We start from the raw sequence: 25,777 nt of genomic DNA, 5'->3' as shown, positions 1-25,777 counted from the left end.
GAATAACATAGTTTAATATAAAAAATTAATGCAAACAGCACTTGAAAAATTAACAAAAACTCCTGTCCAACTTTTCGGTAATCCTTAGTGTGACGCCTACATATTAGCCGCCTGACATTTTAAGTAGGCTAAATGCAGGCCTAACAGCTAAATAAAACAGAAAACAAAATGAAAGGCAGCCACAATCCCGCCCCATGAAAACATGAAGTCCAGGGGCCCGTTCTTCGTACCTCGCTTAATACATCTGAGATGATTTGACAGATCCCAGCTCTTTCAATCGTGATAACTGATCTCTGGCTAATTTGGTTCTTAAAACGAATTTGCGGATTGGATTAAAATATCTGGTTTAAGTTATCTGAGATCACTGCTCGTGTATGTGTTCCCTGAAGAAGACTGATGCATCAATACTCATCAAGACAACGTAATGACGTCATATAATAAAAAAAGCCACCTGGCAAAAAACTTGTCAAAGAAAAAAAGAAGAAGAAAAAACACGAATTTCTGGACCTTTATAAGGAAACAGACAAACGACCAAACCAACGTAAAAGTTAGATAAAAATGAGTGCACTCACTGTTTTGATGAACATGATTCCCAATTATTTATATTCACGATTTTATAATATTTGTACACACTTTACTTTTTTATTTCAATGTTTTAATTTTCTTTTCTAATTCAATTTGATGAAAATTTGATTTGTTATGTTATAGTATAGTATTAATTAAAGTTTCTTAACAGTCAAGATCTAATTATCTGCATCTCTTGAGTTGCATCAAGCCACTCCCATATTACCAGACTCATCACTCGACGAAGCATGACGAAGATTAACTGCACAATGTGTGTAAACCTCCAATACTATAAAGTCATTATTTCATCACATTTCACAAATGAATCTCGCAATCAAGTGATTGTGTATAAATCACCTGAACATAGATGTAATAATAAAATAAATGCAATTAACGTGGCCAATTTAAAAGTGAAGCAAATGTATACATTTATTTATTAGCATGTAATTAAAACAGTTCAGTCTTTTGCTGTGTAATATTTACAAAAACAGCAACTACAATTAGGAACAGTTACAAAATACTGCCTTCCACTCAGCAACATAGTTACAGTGACGATTTATTAATGTGTCTTAGAACTCATAACAGGAAAATGAAAGTGAGAGTATCTGGGGATCTGTCTTTTTGGTGGCCAATCTGGACAAGAAAACATTTATTTTCACTAAGGCAAGGTTACTATGATTTCACAGTGGCACTGTTTATTTGAACAGAATAAGTAACTCCAAATGCTTGTGTCCATATAATAAATACACTCAACATCAACAATCAAGAAAACAAATAGGGCCAGAAATAATTAGCTGCACCAGAAGATGAGATGATGATGGCGTGAGATCTTCAGTCGTTGTCATAGATACAGTCTGGAAAGACATTGTGTAAAGACATTGTGAAGATGTGAATTTATCTCTTTAAACAATACTGTCTGTATTCTGATCTTAAATTACATCACATTTGCAGTAGAAAAACTGCATTTTTTATTTTCATGTGATGTTCAGGTGCATGTTTTTGCTACATACCATCTCCAATGTCATCGTAGACCTCCTCACTGTGTAAGCAAAATGTAAAATTTGTAGTTTTGTGAGTTCACACATTTACAAAACTGTTACAAAATAACATAACTTAAGAAACATAACTTACTCTGGTTGGATGTTGCTAGGTGAGACATATCCAACTAAAAGTAAAGTTTACAATGTCATTATTACCATTGCTTGCCTTGGTGTAGATCAGAGGTGGACAGTAACAAAGTACATTTACTTGAGTATTGTACTTAAGTACACTTTTTGAGTATCTGTACTTTACTTGTGTATTATTTTTTCTGGAAATTTAGGACTTTAACTTCACTACATTTGAAAGATAAATATATCGTACTTTTTACTCCACTAAATTTCTATCAAGGTCCTCAAAGTCGAAAGTTGATTCTGTAGCAGCTTTGAAAGTCAGTGGATTATTTTTTTCTTCTTTAAAATGTGTTTGGGTTTTTGCAGAAAGCCTTTTAGGAATAACTCTTGTAGAGTCACGTGAAGTTCAATGATTTCCCGGCATTTTTTAAACAGATTTATAGTTTATAGCAAAATGGAAGAAGACGGATGTCGAAATGCTCATTTTGTCAAGTATTCACATAAACAAAGTTGATTATTTCTTAATAATAGCGGATACTTTACCGCTTTTTCATATTAAACTATGTTATTCCCTTAACTAAGACGAGTTGACACACACCTCTCTCGTCTGAGTGCGTGCATTTAATCTCTCTGACACGCGGTGACATTCTGATAGCATTTAGCTTAGCCCACTAAGCCCAGTTCATTCACTATGGTACCAAACAGAAATCAAGTTAGAAACGACCAACTATAATGTATGGCAGAATAGCACTTCTGAGAGTACTTCAAATCGGTGCAGTAAAAAGTCCCGGCTGAAAAATCCTCCCTCACATCTCCCCCTCCCTCTCTCATTTCTGTCAATAGGAGGAGAGGATTTTTCAGCGCCACGTTTTATTTTGTGTCACCATACTTGATATCCCTTAAGTATCCCTTTAAGTGAATGTAAACAGTTGGAGAATATCAGATGTGTATCAGTGTATTGGATCCGTGCATTCAGCCTTAAAGTTAGTCGTATGCTAGTATGTCGGATGGAGCATCACTGACTGGCTTAAACATGATGGCATAATGTGCATTTATACAACAATAATAAAATAATGCGTTGACATAAATAGGAAATTTACTTTTGATACTTATGTACTTTTGAGCTTTTACTTAAGTAAAAATCTGTTTTTACAACTTTCACTTGTAACAAAGTTATATTTGACCAGTAGTACTGTTACTTTTACTCAAGTAATGAAGTTGTGTACTTTGTCCACCTCTGGTGTAGATCAAGTCTCTTTTGGATTCACAATTATTAATGTCACTTACATTTTCCCTCCTTGTTTCTACAGATGAATTTGTCAGGGTCAGATTTGCTGATGACATCCACAGTCTCCCCAGCCTGTACAGCCAGGTCTTTCCCACTGCCCTTCTTACTGGTGGCAATTGTTGCTTGATAAAGTACCTGAATCTCACCATCATACTGGTAAAGTAAATACCAAATAGTTTGCTTATTATTTATTAATTCAGTGAAGAAAGCACTCCGTGAACTTAGCATTATGTTTCATTGGCCACATTGTCATACATATGCCTAAAGTTATTTCATATGCACCTTAAACTTCTTTCTGAATTCTTTTTCTTCCTTCTCAAACTTCTTTTGCTTTTTTGGGTCCTCATGCACTTTGGTCGCCTTAGATTTAATTTGAGGAAGGCTGCAAATGCAAATCATAAAAATCAATACAGACCAATTTAAATATGCTAACAGAGCTAGGTAGTAACTTATCACATGTAATTAGATTCTAAAAATGAAGTACTTAATACATTTTAAAATACTCGTTATCAGACTACAGTTACTTTTTTATTGATTACATGATTACATGTTATTCTCACAATGGCAGTCAAATATTCATTATTCATTCTCCCTACTACTTATTTTCTATCTTTAAAAATTTTCTTTTTAAAAATGCCTACTGCTTGTACATTCAGAAGGTCTTCCACTATGTGACTATCACTGAAAACTGAGACCCACACAGCAATTGATTACTATTTACAAAAATCATAACTGAGTGATAATTCAAATAATAATGAATGTTTGTGCATATCTAATCAACTCCTTTTTCACACATTAATTATTATTTAAATGATCACTCTGTTTCAGTGAGTTATTTAACCATGCTTTTGGAAGGCTTTTGTCTTTTAAACACATTAAAATGCACAAATTCACATCCTTTCATATTTACATACAATGCAGAGATTCACCAACTTTTTTAAAAACTAAAATCTCTTTGACCTTATATATTTACTTGAAGTACCTCTCTGAGATTTGAATTTGTAAGTTAGGTCAATGATAAAATTCAGTCAATATAAATAATAATAAATAATAAGTTCACGGTTCTCTGATGACATTCAAGCAAACAAATAAAATATTGTTTTACTCTTTTTAGTATTGTTTTATTTTGATTGTTTTAATTTTTTAATTATTTATGTTTACGTATATTATAAAATGGTTATTGTTAATTATTTGATAGCTTTTCATTAAACTGCAGGAAACCCTGCAATCTGGGAAACCCTGACATAATGTAATATTCAATGCACTTCATGTTGTTGATAAAAAAGAATGCAATATATTTTTTCTCTTTGTATTTTTATATCAATATGATAGAAGATTATCCTGTTAAACAAGTTGAAAAGTTACCCAAAAGTATTCAGATTACATTACCTTAAATATGTAATGTAATGGATTACGTTGCTAACTATTTTTTTTGTCTATTGCAAACTGTAATAGTTACTGATTACAAATGACAAGTAATCTACCCAGCTCTGTATCCTAATATATAGTATTATGTTCTAAGAGTTTAATTATTTATATTGCATCAAATTGTTTTACAATGTTAATTACAAAGCATTTAAGGTAACATCTGTTTACCTGCAAGTTGATGGAGCAGAAGGGAATGAATCAACATCATCATATATTTCTTGGGAAATGTCTGTGAAGGCATTTGAAGATGATACATAGAGTTGGTTTCACAGTTAGCTACTTTGAAAGTGTTATATAGGACTAAAATGATTTTTTACCTTTATTTCCTTCAGGTGTAAATTGTGGAGGTGGAGGAATGCTGCAAAAGAACATACATATTTGATTCATTTGATGGGCAAAAGCCAATTAACAGACTTAATTTGGAGTTAATATTGTTTTCTGTAGTTAAAAGCAAAATCGAGGGAGGTTGAAGTCTTAGGAATAGGACACAGCGTTAGTGATTCATCCATAGTAATGCTAGTGTTAGAAAAGAAAAAAACATTAATAACAGGAAGCTCAGAAGAATTACCTTAGAAAAAATAGAAAGGTGCTATTTAGTGTTTTTGCACAGATTGGGTTGATTGCGAAAGGAATAATTAATCACTTTGCTTTGTTGGAGCAAATGGATGCAATTGCATTGGCAGTTGTGATTGGTAAAGATTTACAAAATTTAGAAAAGTTACATTGACTGATTCCATCTTGCTAATGTAAAAATTACTCATTATTGTGGACTCTGCTTTTTCTCCGTTCCACTGAACTTTTGAGCACATCCAAGAAGTTGCGTGGTTTTATGAGAGACCTGGGATCACCACTGCTATGGTTTTAGGGGAATGTAGTGTAAGTCCCAGGAATATAAACATTATGGAAACCTTACATTACATTATATACAATATATATATTGCTCTTACCTGATTGGATTGGAGTCAGGTATATCATCATACACATCATCATCTGGTGGTGGAGGTAAAACAACTATAAACAGCAGAGGGAAGACTTGTTTAAGTATCACCTCTCAAACTTAAATTATTACAGTTACAGCTTAACAACTTAAACCTTGCAGTCAATTTGTCTGAAAAAAAAAGATATATATTATATAGTTATATTAAAACTTACCCCGCTGCCCATTCATATTCCTGAAATATGAAAAAAAACATAAATTCTCATATAAATGAGAACAGGAGTATTTGCTGTGCAAGTTCTAATTAAATTTTCTTGACTGTTTCTAGCCTGGACTAGATACTAGAGAAGTGTTTAATGGGGCATCCAGTAAATGGCCAGGTCAAATCTGCTTATTCATATCTTCCTATTATTAATTATTAGGGGAAATCTTTATAATTCTTAAGGATGGATTTAAAGCTGCAGTTGGGAGTTTTTAGAAAACGTTGACATAGCCTGAAAATTTAAACAAGCACAGCTCACAGGTCACTCCTCCTTGCTCTCTGCTGCGCTATACAGCCCTCCCTCCAAAGCTCCTCCCCATCACAACGGAGCCTGCCGTCAACACGCAGGCTAGTAAGCAACGTTGACGACGGATATACAATTATGGCACATTCACTGGTAGTGACGAAACATCAACAATATGATTTACATTGACTATGGCCTGCTCATACTTTGACTACAAATTTGGTCCTCGTATTTTGCAATACATGTAATGTCCCTCTATTATGTTGCAAAATTTCTATAAATAATAAATAGCTAGTAAGATAATATAACGGTAACTAATGTTACAGTATGCAAGTAATTATTCTATCAATATGTAATGCTAAATAAGGTTTGCTACATTATTTCAGCAACATGACAAGGCAGTGAATTAGTAGGTTTCAATAGTTGCTTTGTGTCACAGTGACATTTTATCTGTATGTTATGTGGCTAGAGTTTTGACACTGAGTCAATGGGCTCCGACGAGGAATTCATACCCACAGCGACTTTGAGGAGCTAAAATAATAACTTATCTTAGATGTGTAGTTCTTAAAAAATGAAACAAATCAAGCAGGGATACTTACTTGTCAAGCAGAAATGTGGCTAACTCTGCATCAGTTTTTAATCCTTTCAGGACACGTTACATTAGTTCTCTCCACCTCGGAAAAAGACGCGCCGATATTTACCCTCGTTTTATTTCGGGCTCAATCTAATTCTTTCTTTTTGTCTTTTTTATCATTGTCATCTGTCTTTTTCCCTTTACCCGTCTTTATTTTATTGTTTGTCCGCCTTAAGAAAAGCTGCGGCACAGCGGTGATCTTGAATTTGAACTGTACATGCTGTGCATGAGAGAGGGGTGTGATCAGCACACATGAGCTTGATTGACACTGCTAAGACACTCCTCCTGGCTCTGATTGGTTGTTTCTTACTGGGAGCGGTGTATTTCTGCAATGGCAATAGGACCACTGGGAGGAGCCAGAGGAGCTTGATTTTTGCACAGATTATCTGTCTCATATTCTTCTGTCAGGACTTAATGACAGGTTTAACAAATATGTAAAAAATACATTTTTACAAAAGTTATCTACTGCAGCTTTAAATGTGTTCAAATTAACTTTTTTTGTAAGTGTTACAGATTCTTACCCTTGATCTTCCATAGATTCCACATCATCATACACATCGTCATTTTCAGAGTTATGAGGAAAAGACAGGCCTTGATTCTTCAAGACGCTGAAGTCGATCTCAACCATTTCTGTTTTAACATAGCCGACTGAAAAATAGAGAAATAACTCTATTTGTGTCTTTTTTCAGTGAAGTTTTGTCAAAGTGCTCATTATCAAACGTATAATGTGTGAACTCTTACTTGATCCTTCTTGACTCCGGCCCAGCCATTTGCCCTCTGGGTTGTCAGTGATTCGAATAATATCAATTGACTCGCCTTTCTTTATGAAGAGGTCATTTTTCCCACCCTTGCAGTCAGCTTTAGCTTTCACTTGATGAATAACCTGCAGGGGTGGTGTTATCTGTGAAAAGATTTATTTTATTTTTATAATCATGATCCAGTAAAATAAATCCCAATAACTAGTTGGTATTCAATTCTAAATATATGCTTTGTTTTGTTTGTTTTTTAAATCAAGCTTACTTTAAACTTCTTAATTGCATCTTTCTCTTTTTTCTCACGTTCTCTCTGAATTTTAAGTTCTTTTTCTTGCTTCTTTTGAGGTTGACTTGCCTCTGCAGCAGCTCTGTGGTATAGCAGACCATAAACCATTTATTAGCCTATAGAACATGGCAAAGCAGCAAAAACTGCCAATATTACAATTTCATTCTGTTCCAGGTGGCTAAGGTAACAGCTGAGCATCATCCGGCAGCATCAGCAATAGAGCTTAAAACATCTTACCGACTATCATCAAGATCCTCATATATCTCACCATCACTTCCACTTCCCTAAAAGAGGTATGACAGGAGACACTGCATCACAAACATTCAGTTTACTGTCTAGGTATCTGTATACCCTCACTAAGATTCTTACCTCAATTTTCTGGCCTGTAGGGAAACAATGTGCAAAGATATTGTAAATATATTGTATTGTACTATTAATTATATAGTGAAGTATTTGGAAGTAAATATTTATAATATGTAGTATTTAAGTTGTATATAAACACTTTAATTCTGCAAAAATGCATTCAATTGATCAAAAGTGACAGTACAAATATGAAATATTAACAATTTCTATTTTAAATGCAGTTTAGAACTGTTAAGAACTTTGTTCATCAAAAAATCCTGAAAAAAGTATCATGGTTTCCATAAAAATATTAAGCAGCATACCTGTTTTTAGAATTGATAATAATATGAAATGTATATAGGGATTTTTTTTTCATTTCTTTTACTTTTTAGTTATCAAAGTATTATAAAAAAGTATCACAGGTTATGAAAAAATATTAAGCAGCAGAACTGTTTCCAACTTTGAAAATGAATCGTCATATTAGAATGATTTCTGAAGGATCATGTGACACTGAAGACTGGAGGAAAGATACTGAAAATTCAGCTTTGCATCACAGAAATAAATGATAATTTAAAGTATAATAAATTATTATATTGAAAAACCAATTTTTCAAATTATAATAATATATAACAATATTACATTTATTTCTGTATTTTTGATCAAATAAATGCAGGCTTGATGAGCAGAAGAATCACCTAAAGGATTATTACACCATAACACCATACTAATACTGTGTTTGACCACTTTTTGCCTTCAGAACTTAATTCTACGTGGCATTCATTCAACAATGTTGGCCCATATTGATAGGATAGCATCTTGCAGTTCATGGAGATTTGTGCATAGACTGTAAAAAAATATGGACGTAGTGTCCATGACGTCAATCATAGGATTCCGATAAGCTGTTCTTAAGCTTAAAGTAGGGGGCGACCTGGGCTTTGCCATCTTGCATCTGTCACTCCCGGATAACAGAAAATGGGCAAAAGGGCGGGATGTGGGCGGAGCTTAGGTGACGCAATGACTATAGACGGCGGATAAATGGCTATCCACCTTTCACTCAAAGTAACCACGCCCTTAATTATGCAGAACTTTAAGGCTTTATATAACGTAAACAAATGAGTTATAAAAAAATTCACCCCCCTCACAGTTGTTATGAAGGGCAAAATTAGCCGTATAGGCAAAATACCAATATTTGTACCAGGCTGTAAACATGTTTTTCTGCTGTAAAGTTGGGCATTTTAACATGGGGCTCAATAAGATTCTGCTCCCTTCTGGAGCCTGTCCCTATTGACCAGTCGAGGAATTGCAGTTTACATTACTTTATTGGCTTCAAGAGAGATCAGGGGAAGTTACCGCTTGGATTTGTAGGATGCACATCCAGGGCACGAAGCTCCCGTTCCACCACATCCCAAAGATGCTCTATTGGGTTGAGATCTGGCGACTGGAGGCCATTTTAGTACAGTGAACTCATTGGGTGCATTTACATGCACGTTCTTAAGCCGATTAGGCCTAATAAGCCGACAATGAACATGGTCATGTAAATGCGGAGACCCGTTTTCTTTTATCGGAGTAAGGTCATAAACGGCGTAAGCATAAACCGGTCGGGACAGGTAGTTTTTTGCCTCTTACCTCGATTTCGCGCTGATTGTAAACGCATTAACCTGCTTTCTGTCGGCTTATTGAAGTGCACATGTGTGATAGGTGCAAAAACGCAAACTTAGAGAAGATTTAAATGCATCCAGACAGAACAAGCAAGCGTTTTGCATGAAATCAGGATATACAATCACAAATGCAGACTCTTTTAAGACCCAGAAAATTGTAAAAATGTGTTTTTCTCATCTCATACAGCAGAAGTAGAAGAAGTTCAGTCAAAACACTGCATCTGTAACTGCATGAGGGATAATATGAGCCGAAAATCTCCCGCTGACACGGTGCACGCTTTATTTAAAATCACAACTGACGTAACATTTGAAAAACTCAGAGTCCGATACGGACATTTTTTATTTTTGACGTCACTACAAGGAAATAGCCGGTTTATTAATAAAGTCATGTAAACGCGGTTTACTTGCATTGTCAGTTTACTGGTTTGCATGTAAACGGGGAAAACTGATTATTTCAATATGTTGATTTTTTTGAGTTATCAGTTTACTGGTGTGCATGTAAACGCAACCATTGTTATGCTCAAGAAACCAATTTGAAATGATTCGAGATTTGTGACATGGTGCATTATCCTGCTGGAAATAGTCATCAGAGGATGGGTACATGGTGGTCACAAAGGGATGGACATGGCAAGAAACAATGCTCAGGTAGGCATTCAAACAATGCCCAATTGGCACTAAGGGGCCTAAAGTGTGCCAAGAAAACATCCCCCACACCATTACACCACCAACACCACCAACCTGCACAGTGATAACAAGGCATGATGGATCCATGTTCTCATTCTGTTTACGCCTAATTCTGACTCTACCATCTGAATGTCTCAACAGAAATCGAGACTCATCAGACCAGGCAACATTTTTCCAGTCTTCAACTGTCCAATTTTGATGAGCTCGTACAAATTGTAGCCTTTTTTTTTCTATTTGTAGTGGAGATGAGTGGTACCCGGTGGGGTCTTCTGCTGTTGTAGCCCATCCGCCTCAATGTTGTGCGTGTTGTAGCTTCACAAATGCTTTGCTGCATACCTCGGTTGTAACGAGTGGTTATTTCAGTCAAAGTTGCTCTTCTATCAGCTTGAATCAGTCGACCCATTCTCCTCTAACCTCTAGCATCAACAAGGAATTTTTGCCCACAGGACTGCCATATACTGGATGTTTTTTCCTTTTCACACCATTATTTGTAAACCCTAGAAATGGTTGTGCATGAAAATCCCAGTAACTGAGCGGACTGTAAAATACTCAGACCGGCCCATCTGTCACCAACAACCATGCCATGCTCAAAATTGCTTAGATCACCTTTCTTTTCCATTCTGACATTCAGTTTGGAGTTCAGGAGATTGTCTTGACCAGGACCACACCCCTAAATACATTGAAGTAACTGCCTTGTGATTGGTTGATTAGATAATTGTATTAGTGTGAAATTTAACAGGTGTTCCTAATAATCCTTTAGGTGAGCGTGTGTGTGTGTGTGTGTGTGTGTGTGTATATATATATATATATATATATATATATATATATATATATATATATATATATACATACACACAAAGACATACACCCACTAGCTATTGGCTTCAATTTAGTAAAAGTAGGTCTTACCCCCAGACACTCTCAAGCTCTCTACATCGTCATAATTCTCATCTTGAACTCTGCAGACAAAAATACGGTTCACATTCACATTAAAGAAATTGTCTTTACATGAGTAATTCAGCCACAATATTAAGAAGAGTAGCATTTCTGTGGTACTCACAAAGGTCCTGAAGGTCGCGGGGGCAGACTGGGAGGTAAGGGTTGAGAGGGCAGTGGTGGAGGCGCTTGACTACTGGGGTGAGAAGTGGGTGGAGGAGGGGGAACTACATTCTTTGGTCCAGGACCTGCAAGAAATAATAGGTGCTTTGTAAGTTGACGTCAGAGGCCCACATGGAAGACAAGAATAAAGTTGAATAAAGCTGTTATTTAGATTTTTTTTGCACACAAAAACTATTCTCGTCGTTTCATAAAATGATTGTAGAACCACTGTAGTGAGATTGGCTTTTTAACAACGTCTTTAGTACCCTTTATGGGTCTTGAGAGAGGAAATGTCATTGCTTCCAATGGAGACCTTTCTAAACTATCAGAATTGAACAAAAATGCCTTAAAGGGTTACTTCAGCGATTAGCATACGGCTTTGTATCAGTAGAAACCCTGGAGTATATATTTAAATGATTGTGCTTCCCCCCCTCATATCCCCCTGAGACGAGAGATTTATGCATTTTATTTCTGGAAAAATTCCTCCCATGATGCAAATTGACCATATTTGCGTCATCTTTGGAATTTTTTGGCCAGACGCTAAAGACTACAGCCAGCAGAAGGAGCTATTTCCGCATGTTTTCAACCCACGCATGGGGGACATGAGATCGCACTCACAGCTCAGCTCGCAGCTGCAGGCATTTATTTAAACGGATGCTAATCAATGTGTTTTAACTTCTCAAATTAATTTCTATGAAAGTTAAGCTTCCAAAGGCATGAACTGAAAACGCGCCAGACTGAACTGTGAATGTATTGTGAATGTAATGCGAGTGTGGTCACGATTACCTCAGCTCTCATCATTATCATGAGCTCATTAGCTCATTTATGACGTTAAATATAATCTGACTTCTGCAGCATTAGTCCTGTGAGACTCACGCGGCAACTCGATCGTTATATTGAACAGACACGTTCAGTATTTAATTGTAGTGTCTGTTCTCTAACTCAGTCAAAGTAATCCAGTAGCGGTGGCTTTGGGAATGCCCTTACAGGGCAGCAAAGCATTCCGCATTCTGGGTCTTTTCTCAGTCTAGAAGGCACCAAATTAAAAAATATTTTCACATTTCTACTACATTAATGACCCAGTTTAAATACAGATGCATCTTTCCAGCGCTGAAGTACCCCTTTAATTTGTGTTCTGAAGATGAAGATAGATCTTACGGGTGTCAAACGACATGAGGGTGAGTAATTAAGTAATGAATTTTCATTTTTGGGTGAACTAACTCTTTAACCTTATGACCTACTTTTATCCTTTAAATGAACAGTTTACCTAAAATGTCAATTCTGTCATGATTTACTAACCCCTCATGACTTTTCTTACCTGTATGACTTTCTTTGTTTTGCAGAACTCACTGTTTGGATCTACAGGACAAACTATTTTTTATTTTTGGGCGAACTATCCCTTTAACACATGACTAACAATCAATCTAACAGTTTTTATAAAAGAAGATTAATTGCCCCCCCCCCCCAAAGTTTAACACAAGTTGAAAATGAAAGCTATCTCTTAAACTATGTTCCCATTTTAAACTAGCTTCCCTGTTTATTTTTTCACTGACTTCAGCTCTCAAGTGAAAAGAGAAATTCAAATGAGGAAGTTAGCTCAGGACATGCAGGAAATCTTGAATTTCCAATATGTTGTTATTGCTCTCTGATACAAGATGCACCTAAATGTTCATTTCATGATTGCACCTTTGATACCAATTCACATATTGTGCTATGATAGTGTTTTGAAGAGCAAAAACAAGTATATTGCACTGTGTCAAAGTGCATATATCAGCAGCATCTAACATTTCAACATAGTCATGTGATGTTCCTCATTTGAACATATTACTGACTAAGATATTGATACACATAGTTTCTAATTTTTATTACTTTTTGCTGCTTGTTTTATTGTGCATGCATGTTAACGGTCTCAGAGGAAAGCAGAGCACTCACGAGTAAAACCACGGAAACCACTTTGGTCCAAAGTCTACTCTATGATGCTTATGAGCTTTGCATACAAAGTCTTTGTGGCTTTGGTATGACTGGTGAAGTGCTTATTGTTTTGTTACCTCAGGTTCTTCTGTATAGAAAGTGTGTTGTGCCAGATGGGCTGTACTCACTGTCTGTTGCAGCTTCTGAGCCCTTCTTGAACTTCTCTAGGTTGACATTGGGAGGTCTGTTGGGTTTGGCAGGGGCACTGCCAAGGGCATAGCTATTGGTTAAAGGTTTCTTCTTGGGGGCTGAAGGGTCATCGTTCACTGTTTGTACAGAAGGTCCGGATGGCTTTCTTGGGAAGTTGGGTTTATGTGGCGCTATGGGCTTAGAGACTGACTCATTAGCACTTGGTGTTTTTGCACCATCTTTAACACCTTCCTCTGGTTTGTTGAAGCTATTTTTATTACGGAAACTTGATGGTTTAATTTGAGATACTGTGGAAGGTTTTGCAGCAGGCTCCATACTGCTACTTTCCTCCGGTTGCTGGCGTAACATAGATATGGCGCTTTTCGGTTTGGGTGCTGATGGCATTTTTGGAGGAGTGGGATTAGAGCTAGAGCTAGAGCTATTGTCTTCAGCTTTTGGGACATCTTTGACCCACGGGGGTTTTGCCGTTGGAGCCAGTGGCTTTGGACTCATCACCTTTGAATCATTCGCCATAATGCTCGAAGGTTTCTGTAGTGGTACCTTTGGGAATGGGACCTTTGAAATCTCAGAATCCTGGCAAGAGTCTGGTGGTTTAGGTTTGACTGGAATTTTAAAGTTGACTCTGTTGTTCTCTTGTGTGTTTTCAAACCTAGTCCCGAAAGCTTTAAACTTTGGAGGATCATGCATGTCTGGAGCGCTTCTAGCTGTGTTGACTGTGCTCTTTACAAAGTTTGGTTTAGGGCCAGTTGAGGTAGTAGTAGCTCCACCAGAGAGGCTTGTTTCGAGAACGGGCTTCTTAGCAGGCACCACTGGGCCTGAAGACAAGGTGGGCTGGACAGGTGGTTTTGGACGAACACCTGGAGTCCCTTCCGTAGATGCACCCCCTGCTTGGAAACGAGCCATGATAGCTTTTACGTCCGACTTGTTGTCCTGCAAGCATAGATTAAAAGTTAAAGTGATTTACTATACATCACAGTTTACATTACATTTAAATGATATGCATTTTATGACTCTTTTATTCAAAGGGAATTGTATTACGGTAAGCGTTTTTTCAGTTAATGCATTTCCTGGTAATCATCAAACCCCTTACCACGCATTGCTAACTGATCAAAACATAACAAAACATTAGTGCAAAGTGTACCACCATAAGTGTTGAGCAAAAGGCCCCTTTCCTAGGCAAAAATATATATTTTGTCATGCAGTTTTCTTGTTTTGACCAAACGTGTCGTGGCATGTCACTCATTTGTAATTGCATGGTTCAGTTGGGCAACACTCTTTCATGATTTTCCTTCCCATAGGCCCCTACAACTCATAACCAAGACAGACCGCATTATTACGATAAAGGAATATGTTGAGTTAATTTGGCATGCAGATACACAGGCTTCAATATTTATTTAAAGCTTTTAAAAGTAAATGAAAGAACCATGTATCATAACTATTTATCCTTTTATCTTGCTAGTATTGTTCATTTTTGCAGACATTTTGATGTGTAATTTAAATTAATTTATGTACAAACTAAAAAAAACAACAACAATACAATATAAACATTCCACTTTATATCTATATCATTAATTTAATTCCATGCAATTTGAATAATACTACAAACTTGACATCAAAGCAGTAAAAAAACTAAAACTCATTCTTTTATTGTCTGTCCTACTTAAATGTGTATTCTATATACATTTTTGAATTAGTTTTAGGGTTATACTCAATACCTTAAATTAACCACCTAAACAGTCTGTCTAATAAATTGAGGATAGAATACATAGACAGCAGATATATTTTACATTTAAATTCACAATGCAAATTAAAAATACCCTTAAAAACATCTTTACCTCTGATTTGGGGTCTTCACTACAATTTAACACAGTAGATTTTTCCATCAGAACTGTTTGTAGTCAACTGCACTGAACCTGAGAGTGTCTGTGATCACACAGGAACTGAGAGCATTTATCATACCAAACTAGCAGGAAGTCACTACACTCACTACTACTCATATACAGAAGAATAAAAGAATGAACAGAAAATACTTTTTTCTAACAGTATATGTCTACTTTGTGATCGCTGTACAAATGTCACAGTAAAATGTGTTACTTTAGGTAAATGTAATTTTGAAATAGCATTCATTTTTAAAGCCCGTTTGTCAGTTGCCCATCATTCAAATCTCGTGCAATTGGATGCAAATCTCATTCTGGGAAAAAAAAAGAGTAATTTATGTGTCCGTAATGTATCCCAAATGTGTAAGCGAGCTGATTTACCTAGATATCTCAAAGTGTATACTACACATCTTTAAACTTTCTTTAAAGTAAAATGATGCTGTAGCCTTTTGTGTTAACGTGTCTAGCGATACAAAGGCATATATGAAAGACTTTGGGCGATGTGTGACGCACCCTTGGTAACAAGCATTTGAATCAGGACAGACCTCTCACCAGGAAGAGCTGATAAGCTCCGGACAAGTTTCTAATGTGACTGGCCTGACCCAGAGGTACATACTGTGCTGCTGACTCGCTGAGAGAAAAAAAGAGAAACTGTTCGACACAGGAACTAACATTGGCCAACCAATTACAATATCACTACGCTCTTGACAAACAACAGCAGCGTAGACATTTTTAAACCACATACAGTACTTTATATGGACATTTTAGGCCATGTCTTTGTATTTGTGTAAGGTATTATATCCAAATATCCTGATAAATTTATGGTAAAAAAGAGGTTTCTGGTATTACAGGTTCCTGTATATTTTTCAGTAGAAAACCACATGATTAATCAGATTTAATCATAAGTTGCATGTCCATAAAACATTATGAACAGACTAGCAGACATTAACATTGCAGAGAAATGGGGTGCTCCGTTCATAACACCGCAAAAGAAGTTAGCCAGGGGACCCGAAACATGCACCTCATGCACATGATAAGTAAATAATGCAATTAACTTTAACTAAATAACACAAAATTTAACAGAACATCCTAATGTAAATTACTAACAAAAAACACAACAAAATGTAAATATGTCAATTAAACAGCAGTAATATAGCATTGTTTTAACTAGCTAAAATTTTACATTTTACAATATTTTACAGTAAAATTATTTTATAATGTGATGTTCAAAAAGTATAGCATGTATGGTTGGCCTTGCTATCAATGCTATGTAAGCAGGGTTGCTAGGTTTGTGCAACAAATGTAGCCCAATGGCCAGTCAAAAGTATTAGAGCGTACTTTAAAAAAAGGATCCGCTGCAACAAGTAAAGCAAAAGTAGCCCAATTCTGCAGACTTGGCAACAATAATTGCAAGGTAATTTACATGTAACAAATTTAGCAACATTTAGTAACAAGTTGCATTTATTTTAAAGATACATACCAAACACAAATGTATTAGGTTTTAAAGAGTAAAACAACAGATAAACTTTCAAATGAACACTCAATTTACAGGTGTGGTGACATTAGACTTTGCTCCACTCACATGCATGAGAAACTGGGACAGTGGGAAGTTTATGTCTGATAAACTCTGACCTAAAAATTAATATAGTAACAGGTTGCCTACTTATCTAATAATAACTCTCAACTTTGAAAGTTGTTTTTGAAAAGAGTAGGCCATATTCATTGCAGGGCTTGTTTGTATTTTTTTATATATAGATATGGTGTTTCTGATTAATTTGGTGTAAAAGCTTCTTAGACACCAGCATACTATCTGCTGGGGACCAAATAGGCCTAAAATGTATAATTTCATGTTTAAGTGTCATTTTGCATGCTTAAATTATAACGTGACCACTAACTTTCTAGTTAACGCTAGTTGAACAAGTCGATAGGCTAGTTGATGTGAGGAACTACACATGTATTTACTCTCCTAGGACACTTGCGCCAAAGAACCTTGAGACATTGTTTGTTTGCAGATGTCTTTTGGATTGATTGTTTGTTATCTAATATGATGAGGTCACACAAACATTATGTCTCTGTAATCTCAGACATGGCCTTAAGTTCAGCGCAATAGCTCTCATGAAAAAATTCAGCTGTGTTCAAAGTAAAGACTTAAGAGTCAGAGATAAATGCAATTCATATGTGTCAAAATAAGTGTACGTTTAAGGGTTTTAAGGGTGATCTTGAATTATTAATATACAGTATACAATATTGAATTATTACTATTATTAATTTTTAATACCATAATCTTGTTACAACGGCTACAATAAGTCTGAAACAAATAACCTAAAATGTAAAAAAAAATATTCAAAAGATGTTATTCCAACATTCCGTTTATGCTTTCAAAAATGATTCCTAATGGCTAAAAAGATAAATACAGAATACATTTTTTATTTATTTATGGCCATTACTATAACAACAGCCGCACTGTTGAAGGCTCCCAACATGCAAAGCAGCCTCACAAAAAGTCCATAGTTCCGTTCTTTGGATAGATGATTTGTGTAATGTGTGTTTTGAATATAAGGCCTTGCGTGTGTTAACACGTGCTTAATAAAGAACCAATGGAAGGTCTGTGTGTGTATTTCTCTGATTGTTATGGAGAGCCTTAATGACAACGAGAAAGGTGATTTGGGAGATCCCAATGTGACTGTGATGCAATCTGAAACAGGTGTCCCACTGTAGTTTCACCTTGATACTGTGGTATTATTGTGACCACAAAGAGCAGAACCAGATATAAATTTAAAAACCGGTTTGTCTATGGTTCGTAACAGTGGTTATATGGTAAGGTACATTTAGCTACAAAACCAGATGGTAAAAGAATTCAAGAGAAACTCAAGTGTGTTTGACAAAGAGGAACTAAGTTGTGTTGGTGAAGCAAAAATTGGCCATACATTACACAATCTGTTTTTACACAAAAACGCATGATAAAATCCCCTTAACATTTCCCAGATAAACTTTTTAAAATGTGAAAAATGTGAAGTTGCTGTAAAACGCAACATGTAATTTCAGAGTGTTTTAGTTTAGTTTTTTTCTGCGTCTCATGTACTAATGTCGAACAAACAAAGCCTATAATAATGGAAAGTACACGCACATACAGAACCAATAGAATTTTTTTTTTTTGTTAAAAAGTAACACATCGAGTTAATAAGTAGACAAACAGTATCAGTATAAACGTAGTGTGGCAGAAGAAACCGTTTATGCACAGAAAAACACCTGCACAAGTTTACCATCTGATTTCATAGTTAGTTTCTCTAAACTAATTTCTACATTTAATGTCATAAATGTACATGCTGGCCATTAGAATATGACAATTAAAGGGTGAAACCAGAAAGAACACTCACCATGGTGGTAGAGCCAAAACCAAAAATCCTCACCGGGTCCTCTCATGGACTGGTAGCTCACGACCAGTCTAATGAACGTGTCTCTGTTTGCTTCAGTTTATTTGTGACTGTAAATGCCTGCCCACTACTGGCTACTTCCCCTATCTGGCAGCCTGCTGGAGTCATCACAGGAAGCCCTATCTCTCTCCTCATCAAATCTATTTGCCTATCCCATACTACACAATTGCTCTTTCTATACTCTCATATGCTTCCCTGCTGTGCATGATCCAATATATCCAAAACACTGAAGCATGGTGATTTTTTTGTGTTTTTGCTTATTTTTACTCTTTTTTTTTGACAGGAGTAATATCCTTTGTTTTTGTTTTATGTTAGTGTTTTTTCGTCACCATCACAGAAATAGATTTTGAAATAGGCTATATTTAAATAGAAAAGGCATTTTAGATTGTTGTATTTTACAATATTGCTGTTTTACTGTGTTTTTAATCAAACAATAGCAGCCTCAATAAATACACTCAGACATTTTCTCCAGCGTAGAAAATACCTTTAATATCAAAAGCTTAAAAACTAAACAAAAACAACCTATACTAAGCATAGTGAAAGGTGCCAGAAAGTGACATTTTTCAGGACACAGCAACAACAGGTTAGCCTGACAAGCCAGACCCACATCAGGATGTTTGGTCTGGAAACTCACCACTGACAGGGCTCAATCTGAGGGGCGGGATACGGTTGTCTTTCAAACTCCCTCTGCACACGATAGGATAGCGCTACAACCAACCAGAGCAACGAAGGTGAAACAGAGCTTGTTGATAGATTAAACATTCGCTATCCGATCAGCAAAACTCTTCCCTTTTTAAGAATGACTCCAGTGCCATTCTTTGTTCTTTTCTCAGAGAAAAGCTTAACTCCAAGTCTTCCAGAGTCGCGGTCAAAGCTGATTCGAAAGACCGCCGTTCGTCAGTTTCTGTTTACTAGAAGGACGCAAATGCATCTCAGCCGTCGTCATTATGGCCCCGCCCACCGACTCTATACACGATGTGATTGGCCCGGCAAGAGTTAGGGGAATACAGCTCAGAAGGGTATTGAGAGTTGTTAGACGACAATCGCGGGCAGATTAAATTTGCTGCCGCTAGGGTGCGTCTAGATTTCTAGGCTAACAACAGGTAAGATGAATGTATGAATTTTATACAAGACATGTTTATTATAGAGGTAAAATTTTGCATCACATGATATGGGGATGACAAATGTACAAATGCATGCTGTGTTCATTATATGCATGGCCAATGTCTTTGTTTGGATGACTTTTAGTCCTCAGATCTGTGGTACAAATAGCTGTCCTCTGTCTCTTCTGTGTAACCATGATAAGTACCTGTATTCTCATCTGGACAGTGAATGCCAAGTGTTTGCTGCAGTTTCTGTTCCTGTTGGCGCAATTCCATAGAGTCCACAAGATCGTAGATGCTTCCCAAAGACCACAATGGAGACGGGAACCAGGCCTTTACGTCTCCATCTTTACCCACCACCAGCATGCTGAAGTAGTCCCTGTTTATCTTTAACTGATTCCTGAGACTCTCCACCACATTCTGCGAGATCGTCTCTTTCTCAGGTTGACTTTTTCCTGTAGGGCATGATCAATATTACATCCTAATTGCATAATATTTAATATCAAAGCTTTAGGTATTTCTTGCATGAAGTAATGAGTTTTATGATCTTACCATTCAATGGAAAAAACTCCACTGTTCCTGAAGCTGTCGATCCAGTTCCCACAATCTTCAACAAGGCAAAATGTCGGATACCTGTCCATGTGGATTAAATTTTAATAGGTTGCCAAACATATAGTAAATCAGTCATTTTTAAAGAAACATCCACGATAGAAAGAACTCAGAAAACATGATGCATATACCCATTGGACACTCCTGTCCATTGAGTGCCTGAAGCTGCTGATGGAATGAGTAGTCATCTACACTAGGCGCAGAGATGATTAGAAGTCTTCGTTTGGACATAAACCTGAAAATTCACATAATATGATTATCAGAATAATTACAAAGATTAGTAATCAGTTCAAAGCAGGATGAAACTCATTGTGTTTACCTCAGAAGCGAATTCTCCTGGTTGTTTGTTTCGTCTTTAGAACAGCGTGATGGAGCTTTTCGCTCCTCTTCCTTCTCAGATTGACGTGAAGGAAAGCTGTCAATGTAATCCAGTAAATCGGAAGGAGCTGTTGGCTTGCTGAAAACCCTGTTAAGCTACAAACCACAAGAAGTATGCCTTTGATTCAGTAGTCATTCAGGCACTGTGAATTAGGAGAAAATAAAGCGTTCTTACATTCGGCCTCAGGTCATAGTCAGTCAACACCATTGAGAAGTTTTTGGAGTCCAGCCCATATTCTCTGCGGATGTCACCGATTAACTCAGAGTTTCTGAACTTTTCTGGCAAGGATGCTCCTGGTGCCTCAGAGGCTGTTTCAAAAAGAGCATTTCTGTCAAAATTGTGTGTTGCAGTAAGCGCAAGAAAAATTCTAAAGCTTTAGGGTTGGGTTAAAATACAGAATTTCTGATTAATCGCAGCCTTCATTTGAATGGCCTGGATAACGACTCGACTACATCCTATAAACTATTACAAATTTTAAATGGGGGGTGAAATGCTGTTTCATGCATACTGAGCTTTTTACACTGTTAAAGACTTGGATTCCCATCCTAAACATAGACAGTTTCAAAAACTAAGTTGGACGTTTGATGGAGTATTTCTGTGTCAAAAATGCTCCTTCCGGCTTCTCACAAGTTTCGGAGAGTTTTTTTCGAGTATGGGTCCGCTTGACGTCGATAGAGCGGAAGGACCTTGTATGGGCTGTACGGGCTCTTCTGCCAGAAGGGTGCGCGTGCGCGCACGACTAGAGCAAGAGAGGAAATGCACGGCAAGAGCAAATGCTCTCAGGTGCAGATCCAGTCATCCGTGCAACACTTCTGTCGCACCGCGCTTTGCTTTATCCCTATGGGTGACGCCAAGCGACTTCAACGCTTCAGGACAGCATTCCGGGAAGGCAGCGCTGCATTTGAACCGATTTGAACGCAGAAATGACGGGAACACAACATCACGCTACAGTTGCGTCGCAAAAGTGGATCTCCACGCTCACTGCTGTCAGGACTTCAGGAAATCAACAGTTACCAAAGAAGTGTGTTTTTGATGGAGCGGTGATGATAAAGGTTCGCGGTCGTGCTTTAGAAGCAGGCGGTGAGTAAAACTGCTTCAAATGTCTGTGTTGTTGGCTATCGTCGCGTAAGTAAACATCAGTAAACAACACCATCGTGTATAACGTTAGTTAATTTATCAATGGAGCGTGTGATCTATGGTGTGTGTTTAAATACATTTGTTTAGCTGACCACTATAGGTGTCAGTTTGTTTGATAGCCGTGGTTTATTTAGGGTAACGTTTTCTTCTCCACGCTTGAGGACGTCAGCTTTCAGAAGCTCTTGTGCTGTGGCTGTGCGCTCGTCATTCTTTAGCTCCGCCCACACGATACGCCTCCAGGCGCTCGTTTTTTTCCGGAAAGACTTGGTACAGCCTATATTTCTTTTATAAATATAATAAAACTAAAGACTTTTCGGAGATATGAAGGATGCAATACTACTCTATAGGTACTCAAGATTGACATGAGATTGACTGAAACTGAGTGTTTCACCCCCCCCCCCCCCCCCCCCCCCTTAAACTTATTTCAATAAGTGGATGAAAGCATACAGACATTTTACTTGTACGTACACTTTACAAACATATACTCTTTTAAATAGTTGTCAATGTTAGTTTTCAGTCTGTAAAAAAAATGTAAAAAATGTATTGAGTTGTCTGCACACAAAAAAACCCCATGTTATTAGTTTGATTTACAAACAAAAAAATGGTTATTATGAGCAAGATTTTTTAGTGAATCAAAAACGTACAGAGAGACCAGTATGGTTGGATTCACAAACAAATTACTCTTTTGAGCTGCTTCTTTTAAAGGGATATTCGTTCACCCACCCAAAAAAAAAAAAAAAAAAATTCCGCATGATTTACTCACCCTCAAACCATCTTAGGTGTCTTTCTAGGTGTATATGACTTTCTTCTTTCAGATGAATTCATTCAGAGTTATATTGAAACATTTCCTGGTTCTTCCAAGGTTTATAAAGGCAGTGAGGCCTTCTGAAGTGAAGTGATATGCTTATGTAAGAAAAATATCCCTATTTAAAACTTTATAAATGAGAACAACTATTATCCGTCAGACCGCCGCATGCATCGATTTACTGCAAAAGAGTAACCTTGTGACCCGATGCGTGACGTATTGACACACATGGAAGCACAGACGATAGAGCAAAATAAAACAACAGTCACAAATTAGTAGTCTAAAACAATTTTAATTTAAATGCGAATTGTCAGATGATTTCTATATTAGAGAAGAGGAGCTTGAGTTTGTTGCCCAGCCCTATTAGTTTGAACCGCGAGAGGAGTCGAAGCTTACGCTGCTGCTACATTGCGTCAGGGGTTACTGTTTTGGTGTAAGTCGAATTACGTAGGCCGCCAGGCGGCAGCTGGTTATTTTAGTTTTATAACGTTTTAAATATGTCGAAAAGTCGAATGGATTACTTTTATGATGGATGAAAGCGTTTTTTTGGACTTCAAAATCAGGGCTGCCATTATAAAGCTTGGAAGAGCAGTGCTATTTATTAATATGCATTCAAAAGTGTTCATCTAAAAGAATTCACACCTAAGATGGCTAATGGAGTAAATCATGGCATAATTTTCATTTTTGGATGAACTATCTCTTTAAGTAAACCAAAAACATACAGTGCGACAAGTGTAGCCTGATTCCTGAAACAAATTGCTTCAGAAATATAGATAATGACATGTAGTTTGATTCTAAAACAAACGACTCTTCTATACAAATCTGAATATTATTCATCTTCATGTAGTTTGATTCTCAAACAAACGACTCTTCTATACAAATCTGAATATTATTCATCTTCATGTAGTTTGATTCTCAAATAAACGACTTCTCAATCTGTACACTCTTTATCTTTATAAGCATTTTCACAAGTGGTTTATACTAATGTCAGTGTTTACACAGTTGAATTACCTTGGTAGTGTTGGATGTGTAGCGTAAGACTACGATCTGAACCCATGATGGACAGCACTGAGACCTTTCTTTGGGAAAACTCGCAGCTGCGTAGCTCATTATCATCTCTCTGTTTAATATACTGACTTGAGACATCACTTGGGGATGAAATCACCTGTGCCACAAAAGAATCTCATTATAACCAAATACACCCAGCATGGAGAGAGCTGCAAATATGCATGCATTTTGAATCAAGAACTTACAAGAAGTCTTCTTCTCCCTTTGAGGTTTTGCATGAATTCTTTAAGAGCTGCCTTTTCCTTATCATCTGCTTCTCGTTGCGACTTCCTCCTCCCTCCTTTTCCCTTTTTCTTCTTGCCATCCTTTCCTTTGCCTTTCTTTTGAGAGGCTGAATGGTCAACGGTTTGTTCTCCTTTGAAATCCTCATTGAGGGTGTCAAAATTAGATTTTGTACTGGCATGTTTTCTTTCTGCTTCTGGCTTTTTCACTTCTGTTGTAGGCTCTCTGTTTCTGTCACTATCTGGAGTTTTCTTTTGGTCACCGTGCTTCAGCCTCTCATTTCCATTAGATCCAGATTCTGAACCTGCTTTGCTTGATGGTTTGACATTGCCTGGTTTACGGATGACGAATCGCGAGCGTCCATTCAAAATGTCTTGGACTTTGTTTCTCAATGTGGCCTTTTTGTCTAGATGTATCTTCTGTGTAAGGATGGACGTGGTATTCATTTGCCTCTGTGGGCTGAAGGTCCTACGCTTGCTGGAACCCTGTTTCTTCATCACTAACCTCTTCTTTGTGATCTTGCATTTAACTGGCAAGCCCTTTCTGGCGACTCTCTCCAACTTTCGCACAGGCAGCTGATCGATGACTTCAAGGACGGCCTCAACACGAACCGGGTAAGGAAATCTTTCACTAACCCTCATGTTCTTCTTCAGAATCAACATGGAGAAAGTATGGTCCTCCAGCTCAAGGTAATGGAGAAGTTTGCTCACCATTTCAGAGTCCATGACCTCCACAGTGGCTTCTCCGTGCAAGGTTGTTCGTTGGATTTTGCCTTCCATCATGGCATTCTGAATAATAGTGACGACGAGCGTGTCTCTTTCTGCCAAGCGACAGTTAAGTCCCTCAGACTCCTGAATCTGTTTCTCCATCATACGCAGATAGTTGTCACCATGGGACGGCGCGGTGATCACCCACAGCCGGTGTTTCCCAGAAAAATCAGCCAAGAAGTCTGACTCTGTTGGACTTTCGCGAGCCCCATCTGACCCAATATCCTCCTTGGGAGTTTTGGCTTGGTGTTTTTTCTTGCCTACTTTCGCAGAAAGCACCGGGCTGTTGATCCAGTGCGCCAACAGGACCAGGAGGATCCACAGACGAGACATATCAAGACTTCACACTCTCCACCAACCAACAGAGTGAGGAGGCAGAGAGAGAAATAACAGCTTCTGGTTCACATTAGAGTTCGACCTTGTTACAGGAAACTCCTGGAATTTCTAAGCTTCAAAGCAACGTTGAGCTGTGAGGCATGCGGAGCAGATTCTTGTGCTTCATAACTTTGTGTCTGCATGGAGGATGAGCTTTTGTTGGAGAAGAATGAAAGAGAAGAAGGAAACCCAACCCCTTTAAAACTTTAAAGCGATCTTGATCTCAGTTGTCAACACCTTATTAGCTTTAGCCATTTCTTTTGGACAATTTTAGTATGTGTTCTGAAAGTAAATGTTGAAGTTTAAAAAAGAATAAGACAGACAGACAAAGTCAAAGTCAAACCAGTCTTTGTTGTCTCAGCACACTTGCAATCCATGCATCTGCAAAACAGACATCAAAACTATGATGATTAGTACCAGAACTCCAAGATTTTCACTGTATTTCTCGCTGTAAGACTGCCTGCAAATCTATACTTGTTTATATCAGACTAAATTGTCAAAAACAACAACAACAACAAAAAACATACATAATTGTTTCCTTCTCCAAAAAACGTTTTGTCACACACTTTGAAATGTTTCTTATGAATA

General features: G+C 37.2%; 2 protein-coding genes across 5 annotated transcripts; both read right to left on the bottom strand.

Annotated features, from left to right (window-relative positions):
• Nucleotides 1-967: 967 nt before the first annotated feature.
• Nucleotides 968-18,802, bottom strand: fyb1b (FYN binding protein 1 b). 4 transcript variants are annotated; one of them, XM_067423593.1, is made up of 19 exons: nt 18,668-18,802; nt 13,392-14,343; nt 11,255-11,378; nt 11,104-11,153; nt 7,880-7,893; nt 7,748-7,794; nt 7,490-7,592; nt 7,211-7,370; nt 6,991-7,117; nt 5,545-5,564; nt 5,340-5,403; nt 5,150-5,245; nt 4,710-4,750; nt 4,561-4,621; nt 3,247-3,346; nt 2,964-3,117; nt 1,696-1,729; nt 1,575-1,603; nt 968-1,418 (listed from the first exon to the last, which is right to left on the bottom strand). In XM_067423593.1, the coding sequence occupies exons 1-19, from the start codon at nt 18,668-18,670 to the stop codon at nt 1,396-1,398; spliced, it is 2,202 nt and encodes a 733-aa protein (XP_067279694.1). In that variant the 5' UTR covers nt 18,671-18,802; the 3' UTR covers nt 968-1,395. The 4 variants fall into 4 exon arrangements, with proteins under 4 accessions (XP_067279694.1, XP_067279692.1, XP_067279693.1 ...); XM_067423591.1 differs by lacking the exon at nt 18,668-18,802 and adding an exon at nt 15,249-15,326; XM_067423592.1 differs by lacking the exon at nt 18,668-18,802 and adding an exon at nt 15,249-15,326 and having other exon boundaries at nt 5,150-5,242.
• A 915-nt stretch (nt 18,803-19,717) lies between these two features.
• ccdc80l2 (coiled-coil domain containing 80 like 2) lies at nt 19,718-25,151 on the bottom strand. The gene is made up of 7 exons (XM_067424226.1): nt 24,011-25,151; nt 23,769-23,922; nt 20,990-21,123; nt 20,756-20,910; nt 20,568-20,671; nt 20,380-20,460; nt 19,718-20,282 (listed from the first exon to the last, which is right to left on the bottom strand). Exons 1-7 carry the CDS (start codon nt 25,145-25,147, stop codon nt 19,969-19,971), a joined length of 2,079 nt encoding a protein of 692 aa, XP_067280327.1. The 5' UTR covers nt 25,148-25,151; the 3' UTR covers nt 19,718-19,968.
• Nucleotides 25,152-25,777: the final 626 nt, after the last annotated feature.

The sequence above is a fragment of the Pseudorasbora parva genome, chromosome 18, assembly GCF_024679245.1.
Source record: "Pseudorasbora parva isolate DD20220531a chromosome 18, ASM2467924v1, whole genome shotgun sequence".
In the NCBI taxonomy this organism is placed as follows: domain Eukaryota; kingdom Metazoa; phylum Chordata; class Actinopteri; order Cypriniformes; family Gobionidae; genus Pseudorasbora; species Pseudorasbora parva.
Note: the sequence above shows the minus strand (reverse complement) of the source record. Positions and strands in the feature narration are given on the sequence as shown.

Coding starts and splice junctions, on each gene's coding strand:
- fyb1b (XM_067423591.1), bottom strand. CDS start 15,296: ATGGAAAAATCTACTGTGTTAAATTGTAGTGAAGACCCCAAATCAGAG. Junction 14,344..15,248: donor GTGAAGACCCCAAATCAGAG/GTAAAGATGTTT, acceptor CTATGCTTGCAG/GACAACAAGTCGGACGTAAA. Junction 1,730..2,963: donor TAGAAACAAGGAGGGAAAAT/GTAAGTGACATT, acceptor CTTTACTTTTAG/TTGGATATGTCTCACCTAGC.
- ccdc80l2 (XM_067424226.1), bottom strand. CDS start 25,147: ATGTCTCGTCTGTGGATCCTCCTGGTCCTGTTGGCGCACTGGATCAAC. Junction 21,124..23,768: donor ACACATCCAACACTACCAAG/GTAATTCAACTG, acceptor TTTTTGAAACAG/CCTCTGAGGCACCAGGAGCA. Junction 20,672..20,755: donor CAGGAGAATTCGCTTCTGAG/GTAAACACAATG, acceptor GTGAATTTTCAG/GTTTATGTCCAAACGAAGAC.